This window comes from Procambarus clarkii, chromosome 18, assembly GCF_040958095.1.
Source record: "Procambarus clarkii isolate CNS0578487 chromosome 18, FALCON_Pclarkii_2.0, whole genome shotgun sequence".
Taxonomy (NCBI): Eukaryota; Metazoa; Arthropoda; class Malacostraca; order Decapoda; family Cambaridae; genus Procambarus; species Procambarus clarkii.
Window position 1 is genome coordinate 11,957,087 of NC_091167.1, and position 22,788 is coordinate 11,979,874.

The 22,788-nt window shown below is 39.6% G+C and overlaps 1 protein-coding gene across 1 annotated transcript in view; it reads right to left on the reverse strand.

Moving 5' to 3' along the window:
• Nucleotides 1–22,448, reverse strand: part of wfs1 (wolframin ER transmembrane glycoprotein wfs1) — a 97,497-nt gene extending 75,049 nt beyond the window's left edge. Inside the window, exon 1 of the mRNA XM_045736908.2 lies at nucleotides 22,219–22,448. Coding sequence (XP_045592864.1) covers nucleotides 22,219–22,321 — 103 coding nt within the window. The 5' untranslated portion in view covers nucleotides 22,322–22,448. The remainder of the gene's footprint in view (nucleotides 1–22,218) is intronic.
• Between the last annotated feature and the right edge of the window lie 340 nt (nucleotides 22,449–22,788).

The following is a 22,788-nucleotide window of genomic DNA, read 5'->3' on the forward strand; positions in this document are numbered from 1 at the left end:
TCTATCATTAGCAGAGAAAAGGTGAACTCAAAATATTTCGTCTTGGCTAGCTCTCAGTGACAAGGCTCGATCGCCATTGTATGGCATGGCCGCCACAGCCTGTGTCGTAACATTAAAAATAAATTACCTGCACTGTACAGGGTAAAACAAAACACATCTCTAAAATTTTATTGAGAAAATATTAATAATCACTGATTGATACATGAAATATTTTGGAATACAAAGGAATGAACCAATTTTTTCCCACCAATTTGGACTTGATCAGAGCGTGTTCACACATCATCCATGCAGCAGCCAACAGCTGGCTTAATCGTCAGCGTGGCACTAAATTGGAACGCAATTACACAATGAATTTTATTTAATTTTAGTTATACACTATAAAAAATATCTTACCTGAATGTTACTTGAAAAATTACCCGACCCGACTTCGGAAATACCGGAGCTCCAGAAATAATAACCAGGGTACAGCCCCAAATAGGCCGTTAAATTGAGTGGATACTATTTGAATACTTTGAATTTGAGGTACAGGGCTTTTAACTGTGCTTGGACCCAATTTTATTTGATTGACTATTACTCTGTGTTCTGTTCGACAGGAAATTGAATAGCCAGCGTCCTACTATACCAGTTATTCCCATTGACCTCATTTTGTGTGCTATCACCCCATAGTCACATTTGTCGAACGCCTTTGCCAAGTCTGTGTATACAACGTTTGCATTTTGCAATTCTTCTAGAGCTTCTGTGATTTTGTCATAGTGGTTGAGTAACTGTGACAGACAGGATCTGCCCACTCTAAATCCATGTTGACCTGGATTGTGTAGCTATGACTTTCCATAAAACTAGAACTTTGATTCCTAATTACTCTTTCAAACACTTTTATTATGTGTGATGTTAGTGCAACTGGTCTATAATTTTTTGCCAAGGCTTTACTACCCCCCTTGTGCAGAGGAGCTATATCTGCAGATTTAAGTGCAGCTGGTATCTCCCCCTGTATCCAGGTTCTTTCTCCATATTACACCGAGTGCTTGCGCAATTAGTACTTTACAATTTCTTTATGAATACTGAATTCCATGAGTCAGGCCCAGGAGCCGAGTGCATGGGTATATTGTCAATTTCTCGTTCAAAGTCTCCCGAGTTCGTGTTAATATCCATTATATTATCTGCAGTTTGAATGTCATTCATAAAGAAGCTGTCTGGGTCATCAACATTCATGTTTATTGGTGTACTAAACATAGCCTCATACTGGCTTCTTAGAATTTCACTAATCTCTTTGTTGTTCTCTGTGTACGTACCTTCATTTGTAATTAACGGTCCAATACTGGTTGAGGTTTTTTATTTTGATTTTGCATATGTGAAAAAATATTTTGGATTTTACTTTATCTCTTGTATTGCTTTCTGTTCCAATTCCATTTCCTCAGCCTCGTATGATCGCTTCAACATTTGTTCTATTTCTCCGATCTCCCTGCTTAGGTTTATTTCCTTGCTTGTGATAGTCGTGTCTGCCTAAGCATTTCCGTTACTTTTTTCCTTCTGTGCAGTCATCTGCTTTCTCTTTCTAGAGTGGTCCTCTTTCTGACCCTCCTCACAGACACATGCTTCAAGCAGACCTTGTAAGCTTCAGGTGTCAGTTGATCTATTCCCTGTAATTACCCAAGTGTAGTTACAGGATGAGAGCTATGCTCGTGGTGTCCCGTCACTCTGTCATATAACGCTTTGAAACTACTGACGGTCTTGGCCTCCACCACCTTCTTACCTAACTTGTTCCAACCGTCTACCGCTCTGTTTGCGAAAGTGAATTTTCTTATATTTCTTCGGCATCTGTGTTTAGCTAGTTTAAATTTATGACCTCTTGTTCTTAAAGTTTCAGGTCTCGGGAAATCTTCTGTATCGATTTTATCAATTCCTGTTACTATTTTGTATGTAGTGATCATATCACCTCTTTTTCTACTGTTCTAGTTTTGGCATATTTAATGCCTCTAACCTCTCCTCGTAGCTCTTGCCCTTCAGTTCTGGGAGCCACTTAGTAGCATGTCTTTGCACCTTTTCCAGTATGTCAATGTGCTACTTAAGATATGGGCACCACACAACCGCTGCATATTCTAGCTTTGGCCTAACAAAAGTCGTGAACAATTTCTTTAGTATATCGCCATCCATGTATTTAAAAGCAATTCTGAAGTTAGAAAGTGTGGCATAGGCTCCTCACACAATTTTCTTTATGTAGTCCTCAGGTGATAGTTTTCTATCTAGAACCACCCCTAGATCTCTTTCTTTATCAGAATTCTTTAAAGATTTCTCACATAATATATAGGTTGTGTGGGGTCTATGTTCTCCTATTCCACATTCATAACATGGCATTTATTAACATTAAATTCCATTTGCCAAGTGGTGCTCCATATACTTATTTTGTCCAGATCATCTTGAAGGGCATGACAATCATCTAAGTTTCTTATCCTTCCTATTATCTTAGCATCATCAGCAAACATGTTCATATAATTCTGTATACCAACTGGTAGATCATTTATGTAGACAAACATCACTGGTGCAAGAACTGAACCCTGTGGTACTCCATTTGTGACATTTCTCCAGTCTGATACATTGCCTCTGATCACTGCCCTCATTTTTCTATCAGTCAGAAAATTTTTCATCCAACCTCTTATGTGGAACTCTGTCGAAAGCCTTTTTTAGGTCCAGATAGATGCAGTCAACTCAACCATCTCTTTACTGTAATATCTCTGTTGCTCGATCATAGAAACTGAGTAAATTCGATACACAGGATCTTCCAGATCGAAAACCATACCATCTGTCTGATATTATATCATGACTCTCCAGGTGTTCTACCCATTTAGTTTTAATTATTTTTTCCAATATTTTGACTATTACACTTGTCAATGATACAGGTCTACAGGACACAGATTAAGGGGGTCTTCCCTGCTTCCACTTTTGTAGATTGGAACTATGTTAGCCTTTTTCCACACATCAGCTACAACTCCTATAAACAGGGATGACTGAAAAATCAGCTAAAGTGGAATGCTGAGCTTAGGTGCACATTCTCTCAGAACCCATGGTGAAACTCCATCTGGACCAACTGCTTTGTTCTTATTTAGCTCCTTGAGCATTTTTTCTACTTCGTCTCTAGACACCTCTATGTGCTCTATGTTGTTCTCTGGAATTCTTATTGTCTGGTTCCCTGAAGATTTCATTTTGAACAAACACACTTTGGCACTTTTCATTTAATGTTTCACACATTTCCTTTTCATTTTCCGTGAATCTATTTCCCATTTTCAACCTCTGAATATTATCCTTTAACTGCAATTTGTTGTTTATGAATTTATAGAATAGACCTGGTTCTGTTTTACATTTGTCTGCAATCCCTTTTTAAGAATTTCTTTCTGCCTCTCTCCTCACTGCCGTGTAGTTGTTTCTCGCATCTTTGTATCGCTGGTATGTTTGGGGGTTTGGCCTCTTCCTGTATTGATTCCATTTTTGTGTCTTTTGGTCTCTGGCCCTCGTGCAATTTCTGTTGAACCAATCCTGTTTCCTAGTTCTGCATCTCTGTTTTGGTATAAATTTTTTTGTGCCTTTATCATATATTTCACAAAACTTGACATACATCTCATTCACTTCCTTGCCTAGCAACAAGTCTGTCCAATTATACTCACTAAAAAAATTTCTAAGGTTGCCATAATGTCCTCTCCTAAAGTCAGGTTTTTCAATTGCATCAACCTTCTTATTTTCTTCCTTCTGTGTGGGAGTTTTGTCGCTTAAGACTGTCTCCCATTGAATGGTTGCAAGGTCTACAATTATTTTTTCCCAGTCGATCCTCTTATTGTTGAAATTGAATTGACTGAATACTCCTTCTCGCTTGTTGGGTCTCTTAGACCTACTACCGTTATTTATGTTAGTTCGCACTTCAATGAGCTTATGGTTTGAATATGTAGTATCTGAGATTGTAATGTCTCTGATTAGTTCATTATTGTTTGTGAATAACATGTCTAGTGTGTTTTTGTTCCTAATTGGTTCTGTAATCTGTTGATTGAGCGAGAATTTGTCACAGAATCTCAAAAGTTCTCCGACCTGTGGTTGGTTATTTCTCAGGTCATTCCCTGCTATGATATTTGTGTTTACCATTCTCCATCTTAGACTTGGTAAATTGAAATCTCCAAGGAAGATAATATTTGGAGCTGGGTTTGCTAGGTTATCAAGGATGTTCTCTATTTTGTGCATCTGCTCTGTGAATTCCTCAACCGTTGTATCTGGCGGTTTATACATTAGAATAATAATTAGGTTTAGTTTTTCTATCTTAACCCTTAAACTGCGCAAATCACACATATATATATGCTTTCAGTGACAAAACCGAAACCGTGCATGTCACAAATACAGTATGTGATTTTGTTTCTAGCGCTATAATTTAAACGCCTCGTCTGGGATAGAGGCAGCTATAGTGCAGCCACGACCGACAGTTGCCAGATGCCACGCCACCTAGAAAAAAAATCCAGGCCAACATTCTTGGGTGTGAGAGTGTCGGTATTGAGCAAGCCACCAAGGCTGGTGCACGCAGCACGAGCTCACAGCACCGCTGTTCAGCTTTTGACCACAGCATCGCCTACAAATGCCATAATATATATGATCTTGCAATTATTTAGCGATGATAGTATTATAGAAGACCCCTGACTGATAAAAGTGACCAGGATTATGATAATAGCAGGATTGTGGTGATATTTAGTGCTGTGCTCCATGGAGGGAGGAGTAAGGCTGTGGAAGGGAGGGTGGTGGCGTCGTCTTCTGACTGTGTGTGGCCACCTTTTATTGACTGCACTCACCATACCAGCTTAGTGGTTCGCTATGGTGAACACAAATGTAGATGCTTATATATAACGTGTGTATAGAATGTAATAACAGCATTAAGAGTAAGTTGGGAGCCGCCATTTTGGTGAGGGAGGTGCGTCGTCTGCACGACTTAACATGTTGTTTACTGGTGGCCACTATGGTCTTTGGGCACCATACCAGCTTATTTGTACAGGTATGGTGAATAAAACAGGTAGATACTTATATATAATGTGTGTATATAGCGTAATAACACCACAAACAGTATTGTTGGAGGAGAAATATTAGTGCGTCTGGCCTTGAGGGCGGCTGCCGAGCAGCTGACTGTGAGTAGCTACGTCTTTGTGCCTTTACTCACCATACAAGCTTAGATGTACAGTTATAATGAACAAAACATGTAAATACTTATATATAACGTCTGTGTATAGTAAATAAATGCAAAAACAGTATTGTGGGAGGAGAATGAGGGCAAGTGAGGTGGTGTTGAGGGAGGGAGTGGCAGCGAGTGGCTCGCTGGTGTGTGGCGGTCACTCCTCGTTGCTTTTTGACTCACAAGACCAACTTAGTAGTTCGTTATGGTGAACAAAACATGCAAATACTTATATATAACCTGTGTATATAGTGTAACAACAGCAAAACTATTTGTTTATTGTTTTATGAACATAATTGAATCACTAATATGCACACCATAATTTTGAGTACAGCGATGGTTCGCACATTTTATTATATAAATATACCACAATTCACTGTATGGAATAATATTACTGCAAAAAACTAAGAAAAAATCAGACATTGAAATAAATAGGTAATAATATATTTGTGGCAACTGCCGTCTGACAGCTCGGGCGGAGTAGACCTCGTCTGGCGAAGGCTCTGCCAACGCCCCTTTTTTGCCACACTTCCCTACCCTATTGTGGCTAAAATATGCCACCTACGATTTTTTTTTTTCCGTGATCAGGGAACAAAAATGAACACTTCTATAAGACGAAAGAATTTTTTTTTTTTTTTTTTTGCGCCTGTGGGTGTGAATTTCATTTGGGCTCCTAGCGGTTTGAGGGTTAAGCTGAACTTTTATTGCCAGCTAAAATCAGATAAAAGTGAGAAAGACTTCTGCAGGTAAAATGTTTACAATAGCTAATGAGGATAACCTCAACACTTTCCTTTCCCAATATGGTTTGTCTCACCTTATTATCACTCAATGACTCATCATAATTAAACCCATTGTCACCTAGTGCGGGCTAGGTAACCTGTCTCTTTGTATAAACTTTTTTTTTAAATTCAATTTTAATTGAATTTATATTAGTCATTTATTGGACTTAATTGAGTACATTAATATTTTCTTTAGTTCTTATTAATTATAGGATCATAACTAAACTATTTATAGTTAATTATCATTAAGATTAAATTTGCCTATGTTTATTATACAATTTTTTTTTTTTTTTGCTTTCATTATTACCTAGGTTGCTTAGCCTCACCATACTCCCTTACTCCATTGTACCCCTGGCTTTGCCTGTGTCTCAAAATGCAAATTACTGTCTCCACTCGATCATCCGGACTATATGGGAAGGACCCCCAGCCGGATTAGCACGTTTTTCGGATAATGGTACTTTTTCACCTACGAGTCCAAAACTAACCATTTCCAACTATTTTTATACTACAAACAACATAATTTGAATAGACATGTCACATATAATTATTAAATATTCAACTAGAAACCTCAACTTACCTTTTTGTTGTTCGTCTTCTTGATTGATGACACATCTTGAAGTTAAAAATTCTTGACAATTTACGTAACTTATAGTAACACAACACTAAAATTAACACTTAAAATTACTGTACAGTTCATTAGGCAAAGTTAGTTCTCACTGTCTGCAGAGGATGTCTCACTGGTTGAAGGCACTTGGGTTGCGTGTGCCGCCTCACTTGTTGAAGGCACTTGGGTTGCGTGTGCCGCCTCACTTGTTGAAGGCACTTGGGTTGCGTGTGCCGCCTCACTTGTTGAAGGCACTTGGTTTGATTTTCGTACCATATATGAATCAAGCGTTGCTTGCCTTCTGTGTTCACTGGCCAGTTGTATGATCAGCTCTTTTGTTCCCCTAAGGTACGGATACATGTTTCCAACCTCTGGATGAGCACAATTTGATGAAAAATTTATTAATCCGTCAACATACGTCATGAGTACACTGTATTTCGTGGTCATTGGTGTTGGTTCTTCACTGCCTTCTTCATCCTCTTCGTCCACCTCACCAGTAACAGACTGTAGAATCTCGTCTTCACTCATCACACCATATCCTGGATCATTGGCATCTTGTTCAAGCCAATCAACCACATCCTGTCTTTCTAAGTTTTCACCGGCATTTCTAAACATTCCATGGATTTCATCTGTAAATCCTTCAAAATCCATTTCTTCATCCTCCTCATTTCTGACCGTAGACGTGAGGAGTTTTTTCCAGGAATTTTTCAAAGTCGATTCCTTTAATTCACTCCATACCTTGGCCCAGTTATAGATGGCTTCCTTGATTGTATAGTTCTTCAAATTCTGAAGGTTTTTTTTAGCCCTGTTATCCACACCGAGTTCAATATCTTCCGGAAGAGGCAAAACCACCAAAACTTCGTTTAGCATTTTTTTGGTGTACAACCTCTTCGTAGCACAGATACCTCCCTGATCCATAGGCTGAATGAGAGAGGTTGTGTTAGGAGGAAGTGCCATACACGTTATCTTGCCATCATGTGAGGTTAACGTGTCAATTCTGGGGTGGGCAGGCGCATTATCAAGCAACAGTAAAGCCCGAACTTCGCTTGGCCTTATTTTGAGTTTCTTAATTTGATAGGCACGAACGTCCCTGCAGAACACGTCATGAAACCAGGAAAGAAAGATCTCCTGTGTAAACCATGCATTTTTTGAGTTATAATATTTCACTGGCAGTCTGTCCATGCAATGTTGCAAGGCTCTTGGTTTCTTAGATTTGCCAACAATTGCACACGTGATTCTGTCTGTGCCGTCGGCATTCGCACACATCGTGGCTGAGAGCCTGTCCTTGCAAACCTTACGTCCTGGCACACAACCCTCACTCCTCATTGCTAGAGTTTTTTCTGGTAAACTCCTCCAATACAACCCAGTTTCATCTGCATTATAAATTTGATACGAATAAATATTATTTGCCACAATATATTCTCGTAATTTATGTTTAAATGGTTCTACACTGCTTTCATCTGCACTCAGTTTTTCACCGACAATTTTCCTCTTCACAATATTGTGCCTACCCTTGAACCTTGCAACCCACCCTTCACTCGCTTCGAAATTCTTTATTCCAAGGCTTTCAGCAAATCTGCTTGCAGCATTTTGTATTTCTGGGCCGCGAATTGTCACGCCAGCTGTGCGGTGCTGAGCAAACCACTTGTACACAGCCTCATCCAACTGCACATGCGTCGAAGTTTTCATAGTTTTTCTACCACAACCTCTGCTAGTGCTTGCACCTTCACTTTCACAGGTTGAAATGAATTGCATAAGTTTCTCTTTTTGTTTCCTTATATCAGAAACAGTACTAGTGCCTATATTAAATTCCTTGGCAACACTTGAGGTCGACCGGCCATGTTCACAAAGTTGTATAACATGTAGCTTGTCCTTAAGTGTTAGGACAACCTTCTTCCTCTTACCACCGCCAGAACGATTCATACTGCTACCAGACATAGTCTTGGCCAAAAATGTTCAAAGTTACTATGAAAATAAAAAAGTTATTTAAAAAAATATTTCACTAATGGCGCGGCACTGTGGTGTAACACGAGGCTAGAGAGCACATGGCTTGACCAGGCCTGGACGGGTCCAGTCGGGGCAGGGAGGAGGCACGTTACGTAGGCCGCCAGGAGGAAAAAAATATATATATTTTTGAAGGAAACTTCAGCCTGTGCAAATTGTTTTTAGGAAACTTGTATGGAATTTTTTATTACATAATTACTAGTATTTCTTTTGATTTTGGCTATGATGAATTGTTCTAAAATTGATAGTAATTACTGTACTGTAGTGTATAGGCCACTCCCCATCCCCCCCCTAATCCCCCCAGGTGGTCCCTCCCAACGCTCCCCTCTCTCCCGACACCACCCACCGACCCCACCCCCACCTACACCAAGCGCCTCGAGTCTCGGGCAGACGGGATTAATATCGTATGGCCCACCTCATGTTTTCATATACGGACAAAGGCACGATTATCCGGGCGACTGACCGGATAGTGTAATTTCTGCAGAAAATTAACCGGGCCCCCAACATTTTATCCGACTAAACCTGCTTTAATCTGGTCCCTGTGGCTATTTTGGCCGGATATTGTGATAACTTTATCCAATCGCGATTTTGGCCGTATAAGGGCGTTTTCCGGATGTTTGAATCCCGGATAATCGCGGGGTTACAGTACTTTCAGTGTACCTGAGAGTACTTGTATGCAATTTACCGTTTTTTTTTGTTCATTTCGTGTTTGTCTTGTATATATTTATATTATTCCCCCTTTTATATCAAAATTTGTTTATTTTGTAATTGCCTTTTTTTCCTACAACCAGCCCTCTTATGCAAACAAGTATAGACCCAGAACTAAACCTCTTATCCAATATCTATGACAATCACCACTTTAATTATCAAAATTGCAGATATTTTACAGCACATGATGTAAACAATGTACTAACACAATCACAATATCTCTGTAATTAACTTGAATGTAAGATCTCTAAGGAAACACGTTTGATGATGTTAGTGCCTTCATTCAAACTGTTGACAACAAATTCTCTTTTGTTATACTTACTGAAACGTGGTTAAAAAGAGGATACTGCTCAACTCTAACACTATCACGCACCCTGCGAGCACGCCGTAGACTTTGACGTCATGGCCTTAATGGTGCGGGCGAGTGTGCGGCGACGCCTAAATGTGTATACTCGTTTCAGTTTTCTCGCCTTAATACTCGTGCTACGTCACTCGTTTTGGTATCATTGTGTTTGCAAATGAATTCCCTACAGGTGTATATGAATATAATGCACAAAAGCCTGGCGTGCCTCCCCCACAGGAAAGCCTAAAGTTACCTGTAAACGAGCACCAATTTGTACACTGCAACCTAATGTGTATACTCATTCAGTTTGATAACAAATTTTCGTGTCACGTTTTTCACTTTGGTATCAAAATGTTTGCAATAAAAAGGCGCGTATTTTAAAACTAGTCTCATAAAAATAGAGCAATAACTGGAATTTTAACAAATATTTTAATTCATGAAGCTCATCATCATAATTATTTATATCTTTATAGTGTTCTGACATAAATTTTTGTGTTACATCTTTCATTTTGGTATCAAATTGTTCGCGACATAAAGGCGCGCATTTTAAAACTAGTCCCAACATAATAGCACAATAAATAGAATTTTAACAAATATAAAATTTTGACTCAAAACCTATTTATAATCATGTAAGTGTTTGGACATCAAGTTTCATGTTACATCTTTCATTTTGTTATCAAATTGTGCGCATTCTAAAGGTGCTTATTTTGATACTATCCCGAGGTCGATTGGATAAAAAATGAATTTTATACAAATATTTTTGTAGCGGACGCAAGTCCGGTTCACGGCTAGGACTCTGGAGAAAAAAATGGACGAACATCAGGTCCAAAGTGATCGATACTGTTAGCATGCCAAACTACTCAGTAATTCACAACTGTCGACCAATTCAGAGAGGTGGTGGTACTGCTCTTTACTACCTCCAAGAACTAACATGCTTATAAGTAATTAGAACTAGAGACTACTGTGGGGAGTATATCTTCGCCAGTTTCAGAGTCAAGGGTGCTGAGTCTGTCCTGACTGTGGGAGCAGTTTATAAAATTCCTAACACTGATGTATCCGAATTCAACTCTAACCTTAGAAATCTAATACTAGATAACAGACTGAACAAAAACCATCTAATTATCGCAGGGGACTTTAATATTGACCTCTGCGAGCCTGAAAACACTCATCCTGCTAGTTTCATCAACTGTATGAATTCCTGCTTCCTCATACCCGTAATCACTAGACCTACTAGAATCACTGATAGTACCGCCTTTGCTCTTGACCACATCTGGACTAACATAACCTCTCCAGTTACTTCAGGGATAATCATTGATAGAACCACTGACCATTACCCCTCATTTCTCCTAACCCACATTAATAAACCACCTCTAGATACAAGATAAGATAAGCTTTAGTCTGCACAATGAAACTTTTATAAGCAACTTTATTGCTGCTGCTGCTAATATCAACTGGGAGGCTGAATTAGGTGACAGTGAACATCAACCTAGCAGTGCAAACATTTCTTCAGAAAACTCTGAACCTTTATAACTCCCACTGCTAACGAAACAAGTTACAAAAAAAAAAAAGGTTAAACACTCCATGGCTTACAAAGGAAATACTTAAATCTATTAATAAAAAACACGACCTTGAAAAGAAGTACTCACCTGGTTGTACTCATCTAGTTGTGTTTGCGGGGGTTGAGTTCTGGCTCTTTGGTCCCGCCTCTCAACTGTCAATCAACTGGTGTACAGATTCCTGAGCATATTGGGCTCTTATCATATCTACATTTGAAACTGTATGGAGTCAGCCTCCACCACAACACTACTTAATGCATTCCATTTGTTAACTACTCTGACACTGAAAAAATTCTTTCTAACGTCTCTGTGGCTCATCTGGTTAGGAGTATAGGTTAGGAGTCGTCTCCAAAGAATTTTCAAATATATACTCATCCATGCTGTCTAAAATAATTAGAAGAGCCAAAATAAAATACTACGAAAACATATTTACCCAAATTAAGGGAAACATTAAGAAAACATGGTGCACTATCTCCCAAATATTAGGTTCAAAAGAGATTTTGAATAAAAAACCAATTCTCCTATCCAATGACGATGGTGTGCTTTCGGCCTCAGACACTGCTATCGAATTCAATACAGTATGTTCTTTTCATCCATTGGTACATCCCTTGCTCATGATATTCCATCCTCGCTCACTAATATTAAAGACTACCTTGCAGGTAACTATCCAGTCTCTGTACCTAGCTCCCACTAATTTCTCTGATGTTAATGAAGTAATCCTTTCCCTTAACCCTTAAACTGCACATGGCGTATATATACGCCATGAGTAACATGTGCCATGGTGCGCATGGCGTATATATATACGCCATAGGGTGCCAGGCACGATTCAAATGGCCCGCGGCTACACGGGGTTCACATTAGCTTCCTCACATTAGCTTCTTGTAAACAGATGCCATTTAAAAAAAAAAATCGTGGGCAATATTCTCCAGTGTGAGAGCCACAGTACTGTTGGAGCAACCAAGGCTGGTGCACGCAACATGAGCGAACAGCACTGCTGTTCAGCTTGTGACCACAGCATCGCCAAAAAATGTCAAAATAAATATATAACTGTTATTATTTAGCGATGACAATATTACAGATGACCCCCTGACACTGAAAAAAATGGCCAGGATTGTGATAATAGCAGGATTGTTGTGATAATTAGAGCTGTGGGGAAAGTGATGCTGAGGGACGTAGAGAGAGAGCATCGTTTACTGATTGTGTGGCCACCTGTTATTGTTTGCATTCACCATACCAGCTCAGTGGTTCTCTATGGTGAACACATATGTAGATACTTATATATAATGTGTGTATTAGTGTAATAACAGCAAAAGGATTATGTTGGGAGGAGCCATTTGGGTGACGGAGGTGATGTCTGCATGACTTGTCTGGCTTCTGTAGAGTGTGGCCACTATGCACCCTACAAGCTTAGGTGTACAATTACAGTGCATACAACATGTAGGTACTTATATATAATGTGTATATAGTGTAACAACATTGCAAACAGTATTGTTGGGGGAGAAATTTAATACGTGACCTGGAATGACTCAGGGAGGCAGCCGCCAGCCGACTGTGTGTAACGACGACTCTTAGTGCCTGAACTATATCAGCTTAGTTGTACAGTTGTGGTGAACAAATCATATACGTACTTATATATAACGTCTGTATATAGTGTAATAACACCACAAATGGTATTGTTGGGGGAGAAAATTTAGTGCGTGTCACCTTGAATGAGTGAGGGAGCTGCCAGCTGACTGTGTGTAGCAATGACTCGTAGTGCCTGAACTAACTATATCAGCTTAGTTGTACAGTTGTGTTGAACAAAACGTGTAGATATTTATACATAATGTCTGTATATTGTGAATAAAATATAATACAGGATGGTAGGAGGAGAAAGTGGGCGAGTGAGGCGTTGTTGAGGGAGTGGCAACGAGAGAGCCATAGGCACAATCAGAGAACACTGTATAAACATCAGAGGTCCGCGGCTGTTCAACGTCCTCCAAGCGACTATAAGAAATATTGCCGGAACAACCGTGGACCTCTTCAAGAGAAAACTAGACTGTTTTCTAAAAGACATTCCGGACCAACCAGGCTGTGGTGGGTATGTGGGCCTGCGGGCCGCTCCAAGCAACAGCCTGGTGGACCAAACTCTCACAAGTCAAGCCTGGCCTCGGGCCAGGCTTGGGAAGTAGAACAACTCCCAGAACCCCATCAACCAGGTATCAAGTAGGAGTGGCTAGCTGGTGTGTGGCGGTCATGCCTCATTGCTTTTCGACTCACATTACCAACTTAGTGGTTCGTTATGGTGAACAAAACATGCAGATACTTGTATATAAACTGTAGAGTGTAATAACAGCAAAACTATTTGTTTATTGTTTTATGAACATAATAACTGAATCACTAATATGCACACCATATTTTTGAGTATAGCGATAATTCACCCCTTTTATTATATAAATATATCAAAATACACACTATTGAATAATATTACTGCAAAAAAACTAAGAAAAAATCAGTCATTGAAATAATTAGGTAATAATATCTTTGTGGCAGCTCCCACCTGTCAGTGTGGGTGACGCTGACCGGCTCTGACGACCACTCTGTCAACCCCCACATTTTGCCAGACTTCCTCGGTCTATTGCGCCCAAAATATGTCACCTACGATTATTTTTTTTCCCGTGCTCAGGGAACACAATTTAACATTTTTAGAAGACGAAAAAAATTTAGAATTTTTTTTCTTGCACACACGGGTGTAAATCTCCTCAGGACCCCTTAGCAGCTTAAGGGTTAAAACTAAGATATACTAAAAAAAGCGAGAGTAACCCCAGTCCACAAATGTGGCGATCTCACTGATGTCAACAATTACAGACCTATCTCAATTCTGTCAACTTTATCAAAAATATTTGAAAAGCTAATCTACAAGCAGCTTTACTCATATATAGCCAAACTCAATATACTTAGCTCTTGCCAATATGGTTTCAGACCCAATAAAAGCACTAACAATGCACTTATTAGTATGATTAACTTGATACATACAGCTCTTGATAAAAATGAGTTCCCTGTTGGGGTATTTGTGGACCTACGTAAGGCTTTTGACACTGTCAATCACCAAAACCTTCTTCGTAAATTACATCATAATGGAGTCAGAGGTCACTCCCTTTAATACCTTCAGTCTTACCTTTCTGACAGGCTCCAGTATGTTTGTGAATAATTCCATTTCTCCCACCCTACCCATAAACATTGGTGTTCCACAGGGCAGCATACTTGGCCCTCTCCTCTTTCTCATCTACATTAATGACCTTCCAAATGCCTCTCAACACCTCAAACCAATCTTATTTGCTGATGACACAACTTTCATTTTCTCCAGTCCTGACCCACTTGCTCTAAATGTCACTGTGAATACTGAACTAAATAAAGTCCATCTTTGGCTAACTGCTAACAAACTCACCCTTAACATTTACAAAACTTTCTATATTTTGTTTGGTAATAAATCCTCAAATGAAATTAATCTAAGAATGAACAATATACAAATCAGTAGTAAAGTTGATGGTAAATTCCTTGGTGTCCTCATCAATAACAAGCTGAATTTCCAGGGACACATTCTAAATATAGCAAAAAAAGTTTCTAAAACTGTTGGCATTCTTTCTAAGATCAAATATTATGTACCTCGCCCTGCCCTGGTGACGCTCTATTACTCTCTCATCTATTCTTATCTTAACTATGGTATTTGTGCTTGGGGTTCTACTACCCAAAATCATTTACATCCTCTAATTACCCAACACAAAGCTATTAGAACAGTATCTATCTCTGGCCCCAGACAGCACTCGGTACCCTTACTCAATTCTCTGAATATGTTAGATATTAAGTCACTGCACATCCTCTCATGTGTACTCTATATATTTAAAATGCTGAACTGTAATGTCAATCCTGACCTTAAAAACTTCTTAGAAGGTTGTAACAGAACCCATGGGCACCAAACCAGGAACAAATACCTATTTGATATTCCAAGAGTATGACTTAATCAAACTAGAAATGCTCTACAAATCAAGGGACACAGAATGTGGAATGACCTTCCCAATCATGTCAAAGGCTGTACCTCTCCCAACCAGTTTAAGATGAAAACTAAGTACTACCTAATTAACTCCATGTAACCTACCTTACCCCAAAGGCCTCATAGGGTGGTGGATTGCGCGCAGGATTCGTAATTCTGTGGCGCGGGTTCGATTCCCGCACGAGGCAGAAACAAATGGGCAAAGTTTCTTTCACCCTGAATGCCCCTGTTACCTAGCAGTAAATAGGTACCTGGGAGTTAGTCAGCTGTCACGGGCTGCTTCCTGGGGGTGGAGGCCTGGTCGAGGACCGGGCTGCGGGGACACTAAAGCCCCGAAATCATCTCAAGATAACCTCTCAAGATAACCCCTAAATATCAACCCATGTCTTACTATGTTTAAACAATGCTGTTTGTTGACCAACTTGTATATTGGCTATTTTCTACCATGTTCCCCTTTTTTTTATCTTTAATTTTTTTTAACGCAGTTTATACTTTAAGCTCACTTACTATTAAGTTTTAGTCTAAGTGTTTTTTCCCACCTCACCTTGCCCAAAATGCTAGTGTACTTGTGACTGTAGGTATTGTATGTACTAGCTATCTATAAATCCAACATTATGTTTGTAAATTAACTATGTATGTACTGTCCTGAGTAAAATTTACTTTACTTACTTTACTTTACTATATACAAAATATAAAAGACCAGCGTTGAATGTAATGAAACGCCACTTTCTGGGTTAGCCCCGGAGGTTCCCTGAAGCTATCCAAACTGTTATGTGCTATATTAGTTTGGGGTCATTAGTCTCACGAGTTCTTATGCCTACTGGGAACCACAAGCCAGAACCTGAGCCCCTTCAGAGAGGAACAGGGAGCAATGGCATAGCTATGAGCACTTAACATTTAAAGTACGTCATAATTGCCATCGACCGGGAAAATACCGAGGAAGGTAGTCGAATCAAAATGAACCTGTCTGGTTAAACTGTGCAATATACATACAAAAAGATCTCAAAAACTCCCCTAGAAACAAACAAAACAAGCAACCCTTCATGCGACTAGCACTTCCACTCGTTAGCGCTATGGAGTGGAGAGGGAGCAGGCAGCCCACCACTCCAGTTCTTGAATGATGAAAAACAGCCATCTGGAGGGGGGGAAGAGTGTCAAGGAGCCCTTTGGGCTCGCCCAGAAATTGGCATTTCATTACATTCAACGCTTTTTTTGTCGGGAGCCCCTTCAGATCCATGAAGCTAACTATCCAAAGTCACCCTGGTGTAATGGTAAGACACTCGCCTGGCGTTTCGCAAGCACTTGTCCTGGATTCATATCCTGGCCGGGGAGAATTTACTGGGCGCAAATTCTTAACTGTTGCCTCTGTTTATCTCGACAGTAAAAGGGTACCTAGTAGTTAAACAATTTGGCGGGGTCGTATTTCAGGGAACATAGGATTAACCACTGCACAGCTCTGCATTAAAATATGACAAACCCATGGTGCGCAGAAAAAAACAAATTCCAAAAAATTACTTTCTCTTCTAATTTGTTAAAATACAGTCTCTGATCACTGGGGAAACTAAAAAAAAAAAAAAAAAAATTGTATGTGACATACTTTAGCTTGGAAGTTGAGCAAATTATGGGCGCTGAGCGATGTAGCGCTCGGGGTCAGCTGCCCCCACACCCCAAGGGGCGGCAGTTGCCACGAATATAATTTTTCACAATTATTTTGATGTTTCTCATTCGTTTCTTTTCTGTTTTTTTGTTGTATTATTATTCAAAGGTGTGTAATTTATAGAATTTATATAGTTCAAAGTGTGGAACATCAATATGCTCAAAATTATGGGCTCATACATGTGACACATATATCATTCTACAAATGATCAAACAGTGTTTTTGCTGTTATTATACTATGTAAACACATTGTATATATCTATCTACATATGTGTTCACCATAATGAACACTAAGTTTTATTGTGAGCCCAAATAAACAAGAGTGAGCTGCCACACCCAGCCAGCCCTCCCTCCCTCACACCTCCAACACTTTACTCGCCAACATTCCTCCTCCCACCATAATGTTATTGTTTTTATTACACTATTTACACACATTATGTATAAGCATCTACACGTTTTATTCACCATAGCTATACAACTAAGCTGGTATTGTGTCCAAACAGCATCGTGGCCACCATACACTGCATGACAAGTCACACAACAGACGACACTACAAGCACGACACCATCTCCCTCACGAAAATGGCTCCTCCCAACATACTCCTGTTGCTGTTATTACACTATATACACACGTTATATATAAATATCTACATTTGTGTTCATCAAAGCGAACCACTAAGCTAGTATAGTGAGCCCAAACAAGAGTGGCTGCCACACAGTGATGCTACCTTGATTTCCTCCCTCAACAAAATTCCTTCTCTCCCAATACTACGCACAACGCTAATTATCACCAAAATCCTGTTATTATCACAATCCTGGTCACTAAATCCTGTAAATGAGTAATTGACCACAAATTTATTTTGTAAAGGAACATAAGAAATCGTTTGAAGATTCCTAGATGGACGAAATAATGCTCTGGCGTTGTGGCTAGCGCTGTGAACATCGTGAACAGCATTGATTCACCGATATTTGAACATTGTACACAGTCATTATGACACTCAGGCTCTTCTGTAATACTATCATGGCTAAATAATACTAGTTACATATATACAGTATTTTGACATTATTAGGCGATGCTGTGGTCACAAACTGAACAGCAGTGCTGTGAGCTAATGCTGCATGCACCAGCCTTGGTTGTTCACTCAGTACTGAGGCTCTCACACCCGGGAATGCTGCCCACAACTTTTTTTTAAATGGCATCTGTTTAGGAAAGCCCCGAGGAAGCTGATGTGAACCCCCCATGTAGCTGCGGCAGTTTTGAATCATACGCTATACCTGTAAGATTCCTGAGGCGTGTTGCGCATCACTTGTCGAGAGCCTCAAGGCACGTTGCGCAGTGCAGTGGTTAAGGACCTGCCCAAAATGCTACACGGCTAGTGGTAGTACAAGCATGTAAGAACTCTTGTATATATAAATAGTTTATAACTATTATTAATAAAATAAATAAATTATGTGAAAGGAGGGACTTTCCCGGGAGGTGGCAGCACCGCAGGTCTCAAGATGGAGGAGAGAGAGATGGCCGTGCCAGGCACCCCAAAACCACACACGGCCGGGAAGGTACCGGAACATTCACTAGATACCTAGTGGCCAAGACCCTGTTCGACCTCCAAAACCCCCACTCCCAAATGTCTATCCAAGACTTATGAATCCATATATTTGATTCTAACATTTATCATGATGAACATGTACTGTATGTTCATGATTCTTTCCTTAGTTATTTGAAATTAACCATTATATCCATTTGTTTTCCAGTATATACGGTTGAGTTAAATGTAGCATGCTATAGTGTGCCTGTATGTAATATTTTGCTGATGCTATTGCATGTTTATTCATGTGAGGGGAGACCATGGCATCTCTTGGGGGGATGACCATATTTGGGATGTTCCAATAATGTGTGCAGTGTATCAACCTAGCGTCACTGATTCACCCCTGTAATTATTCCAGTTTCTTTTATGTACTAGATTTCTTAATTACACCTTAGCAGTGTTATATGCATATTAGTATAGTTATAATTTTATTTTTAAGTATTACTCTCAGATAGCACAGTACAGTATCTAGAGATTTCATGTGGTTTTTAGTTGGTAACCTGTAGACACCATGATGTGCATGCTTTAGCCAAGCTAGTCGTGTGGGTGAAGCTGGCTGGGGTGGACATGTTATGAGAAGTCTTTGGTACCTGTTTATTTGTTTAGTAACAGCTAATTGTCTGGTTAGTCCATTATTTGCATACCCATCTATTCATTTAAGTTTTAAAATAGTGATCAGTGCTTATATATAATAATACAGTGTTATTTTATTCTGGTGCAATAATATTTCTGGCTCCCTGTATTTCATTTATATGTTTGTAGGTTTCTTTGTTACCCTTAAAGTATATTGCTTTGCTGATTAAGCAGTTGAATTATTTACCCCTAGACATTTGTAGTAGGCAAGGCCGCATATTTATATATTTTGATTACTGCCAAAGCAGAAGAACCAAACCCAGAGGTCAAGGGTCGTAACAAAGACATGCTGCCAAAAACCACTACTAGAGCAGCATACTGCCAAACGTCATGGGCACGAGGGTAGACCGTAGGAAGGCTAGACTTTATGACACTGGACAACCTGAGACACACAAGTATTTGGGAACAGGGAACCCAGATCCACCCAGAGTGGCCACTGTCACAGAACCAGTGGCTCGCTGGTAGCTGCGTAAAGCAACCACCGGACACAACGTGATGCACCCCCGGCCTAACCAATCAAGTGTCCACAAGCATGGAACCTTCTGGAAGCCAGCCATCTTATTCTTCGCCAGAAAAAGAGGGGGCTGCAAACGACCACCTGGACCAAACGAACAGAACCCCTGGCGTCAGAGGAGAGCATGAAGCTCCCAACCCGACCCCCAGAGACCAAGGCCAACAAAAACAAAGCCTTCCAAAAGCAATCTCTTACCGAAGGGGTCACAAGAAAGTGAAGAGAAGAAAGAATATGGTCTTAAGACCAAGAAGGTTTGGGCGGCCCATGAGCAGGCCAAAGGTGAAAAAATGCGCGAGAAAGCTTGTAAAATGGAGCAGAAGCAACATCCACCCCGATCGCAAGCTAGAGCAGGTCTGCCAACACCGTGCAATAAGCAACAGTATTAGGCATGAGATGGCGATCCAGAAAAAGCCAAGAGACAAAACCAGGTCTGACATTGACAAAAAACTTTGAAGAGAAAGAGAAAGACTGCCAAGAAACTTCATATTGTTGCTGGGAAATAGACCTCGGGTAAGACACCATTGAAGAAGCCACCTGATCACTATATAAATGGCGATACGCATGCATTAGAAAGACCAAACACAGTACGGAACAGGAAGGGCAACCAGCGAGGTACCTCAACGACCCGACCTGTTAACCCATAAACTGTGCAACACGTCATGTGACATGTTGAGTAACTTGCACAACACGTCAGATGACGTGTTTGAGTACTACGCAAGATTTAAACGGCCTGCGGATACACCTCCCTAATGAAATTAAAAATTGTACTTCTGCCCAGTTTAACACTCTCGCACTCTTTAGACTATAATAGTCAACAATTTTTCTCCCTATAGTGAGCATTTGACTCGTCGATGCGTCAATCATTTTCAAATATTTGTTAAAAATTTAAACTTTACTCGATCAATCTGGGAGTGGTTTTAAAATGAGTGCCTTTAGAATGCGCACAATTTGATACAATATTGACGATATAGCCTGACAATTGAGGTCAAAACACTTGAAAGAATTATAAATACTTTTGTGGTCCAAATTTTAAAATATTTTTTAAAATTCCATTTATTGTGCTATTATTATGGGACTAGTTTTAAAATGCATGCCTTTAGATTGCAAACAATTTGATACCAAAATGAAAGATGTATCATGAAAATTTACGTCAAAAAAATTGAAAGATATAAATAATTGTGTATACAAGCGTCCAAAATGTAAATTATTTGTTAAAATTCCATTTATTGCTCTATTATTATGGGACTAGTTTTAAAATACACACCTTTATATAGCAAACAATTTGATACCAAAATGAAAGACGTAACACGAAAATTGAGGTTATCAAACTGAACGAGTATATACATTAGGCTGCAGCATGGCAATTGGTGCTCGTTCACGGGTAACGGTTGGCTGACTTTAGGCTGCTGTGGGGAGTTACACCAGGCTTTTGGACCTTATATGCATATACACCTGTAGGGAATTCTATTGCGAACACAATGATACCAAAACGAACGACGTACTACGAGAATTAAGGTGAGGAAACTGAAACGAGAATGCACATTTCAGTGCCACCGCAAGCTCGCCCGCACTGCCAGGAACATTTCGAGCATACCTGCGGAGCGCACGCTTCGCGCGCGTGAAAGTGTTAAGGGAGAAACTACGTTATTTACTTCATGTAAGCAATTTTTCTCCTCTTTTCACCTTACATGTCAACCTGTGTTTTGCTCTTATTGTGTACATTAAATGTTAATTACTACACATGTACTGTTGCTAAATACCGTTTTTATCCTAAAAGATTATATATTTTTCTAAATCTCGTCTACAATTTTAAAATTAGTAATTATGTATTAAGACAATGACTTTATAAATACCTTCTGTGTAATTGTCTATTTCCAGATTTTTCAACAATTAATAAATGTTAGAATGTCTCATTTAATGTTGCCACATAATACGTTCACTTTCTCTTATTCTTGTTTACATCATGCTTTCCTTAGAACCTGTATACTGTATCATTTGCTAAATTTCTTGAATGTTTATTTTTGCTTACTCCTTTAGTATTAATTTAAGTGTATCTCATCAAACTTTCATACTATCTTAGCGAATTATTTTAAGTTACACCCAAAATGTTTTGTGTATTAGTGATCTTTTTAAATATATACAGTACAGCACTCTAAAAATTAAACCACTGGATAATATTTGTTTGTATATTTTTTATATAATTATTATCATCTAGCAATAAATAGGTTCCCAGGAGTTAGGGAACTGTTGTGGGAGGTATCCAGAGGATGCTCAGTAGTAGGTCTAGACTCTGGAGGACCCTCAATGAGTGCAAGTGCAGGCTTCCTGTCCCCCGTCAGCCAACAACTATAACCTCAGGGGTGAACTCTGGAGGACCCTCAATGAGTGGAAGTGCAGGCTTCCTGTCCCCCGTCAGCCAACAACTATAACCTCAGGGGTGGAGACAACAGAACAAGACGCCCTAGCAGTGGTCTCCCAAACATGAACCAGACCAACACTCCTCCAGGCAGCCCAACACCTGTCACGCGCTGCAGTTTCAGGTCATTTGTGAAAATAGTTTTGAACAAGGACGATGACAACTTTACTCCCAAACGTATGTTATGAATATACGGTACCTTGAACACTCCATTGCCTTCTTGAGGTTTTCTTGCTGGTGGAGTCTGCCTCTTGGAGTGGTGTATCTGAAGGTAGTGTGGCGGCCATTCTCCCTTCACCCATGTACCCAATAACAGCCTCCACGACGGACAAGTGTTAAGGTGAGAGTAGTGTAATGTTCAAGGCAGGAGAAGAGGAGCACACGTCCACCTCCCTCGACGCCTCCCACGCTACTCCCGTAAAGGTAAACAAGGAGACAGCGGTCACTCGCCGCTCCTCCGCTCGCCACTCGCAACTACTTTCATATAAATATTCTTTTCCCTTCACATTAAATTTAATTATCTGTAATTTCCCTTAGCATATAAGTTTTCACTTTTAAATTACATACAGTGGAAATGGTATGCTAGAAAATATAACCTATTTGTTATTTTTAAGTTTTATAATAGCAATAAGTGGCATAATCACAATCATGTGTGTCAATTTAAAATCATTTATAAACTAGTTTTGTTTTCTCAACCTGACTGTAATGCTATTTCAAATAATTCCCATCTGGAAAGATTACCTCTAAAATAAACTCACTAATTAAACAA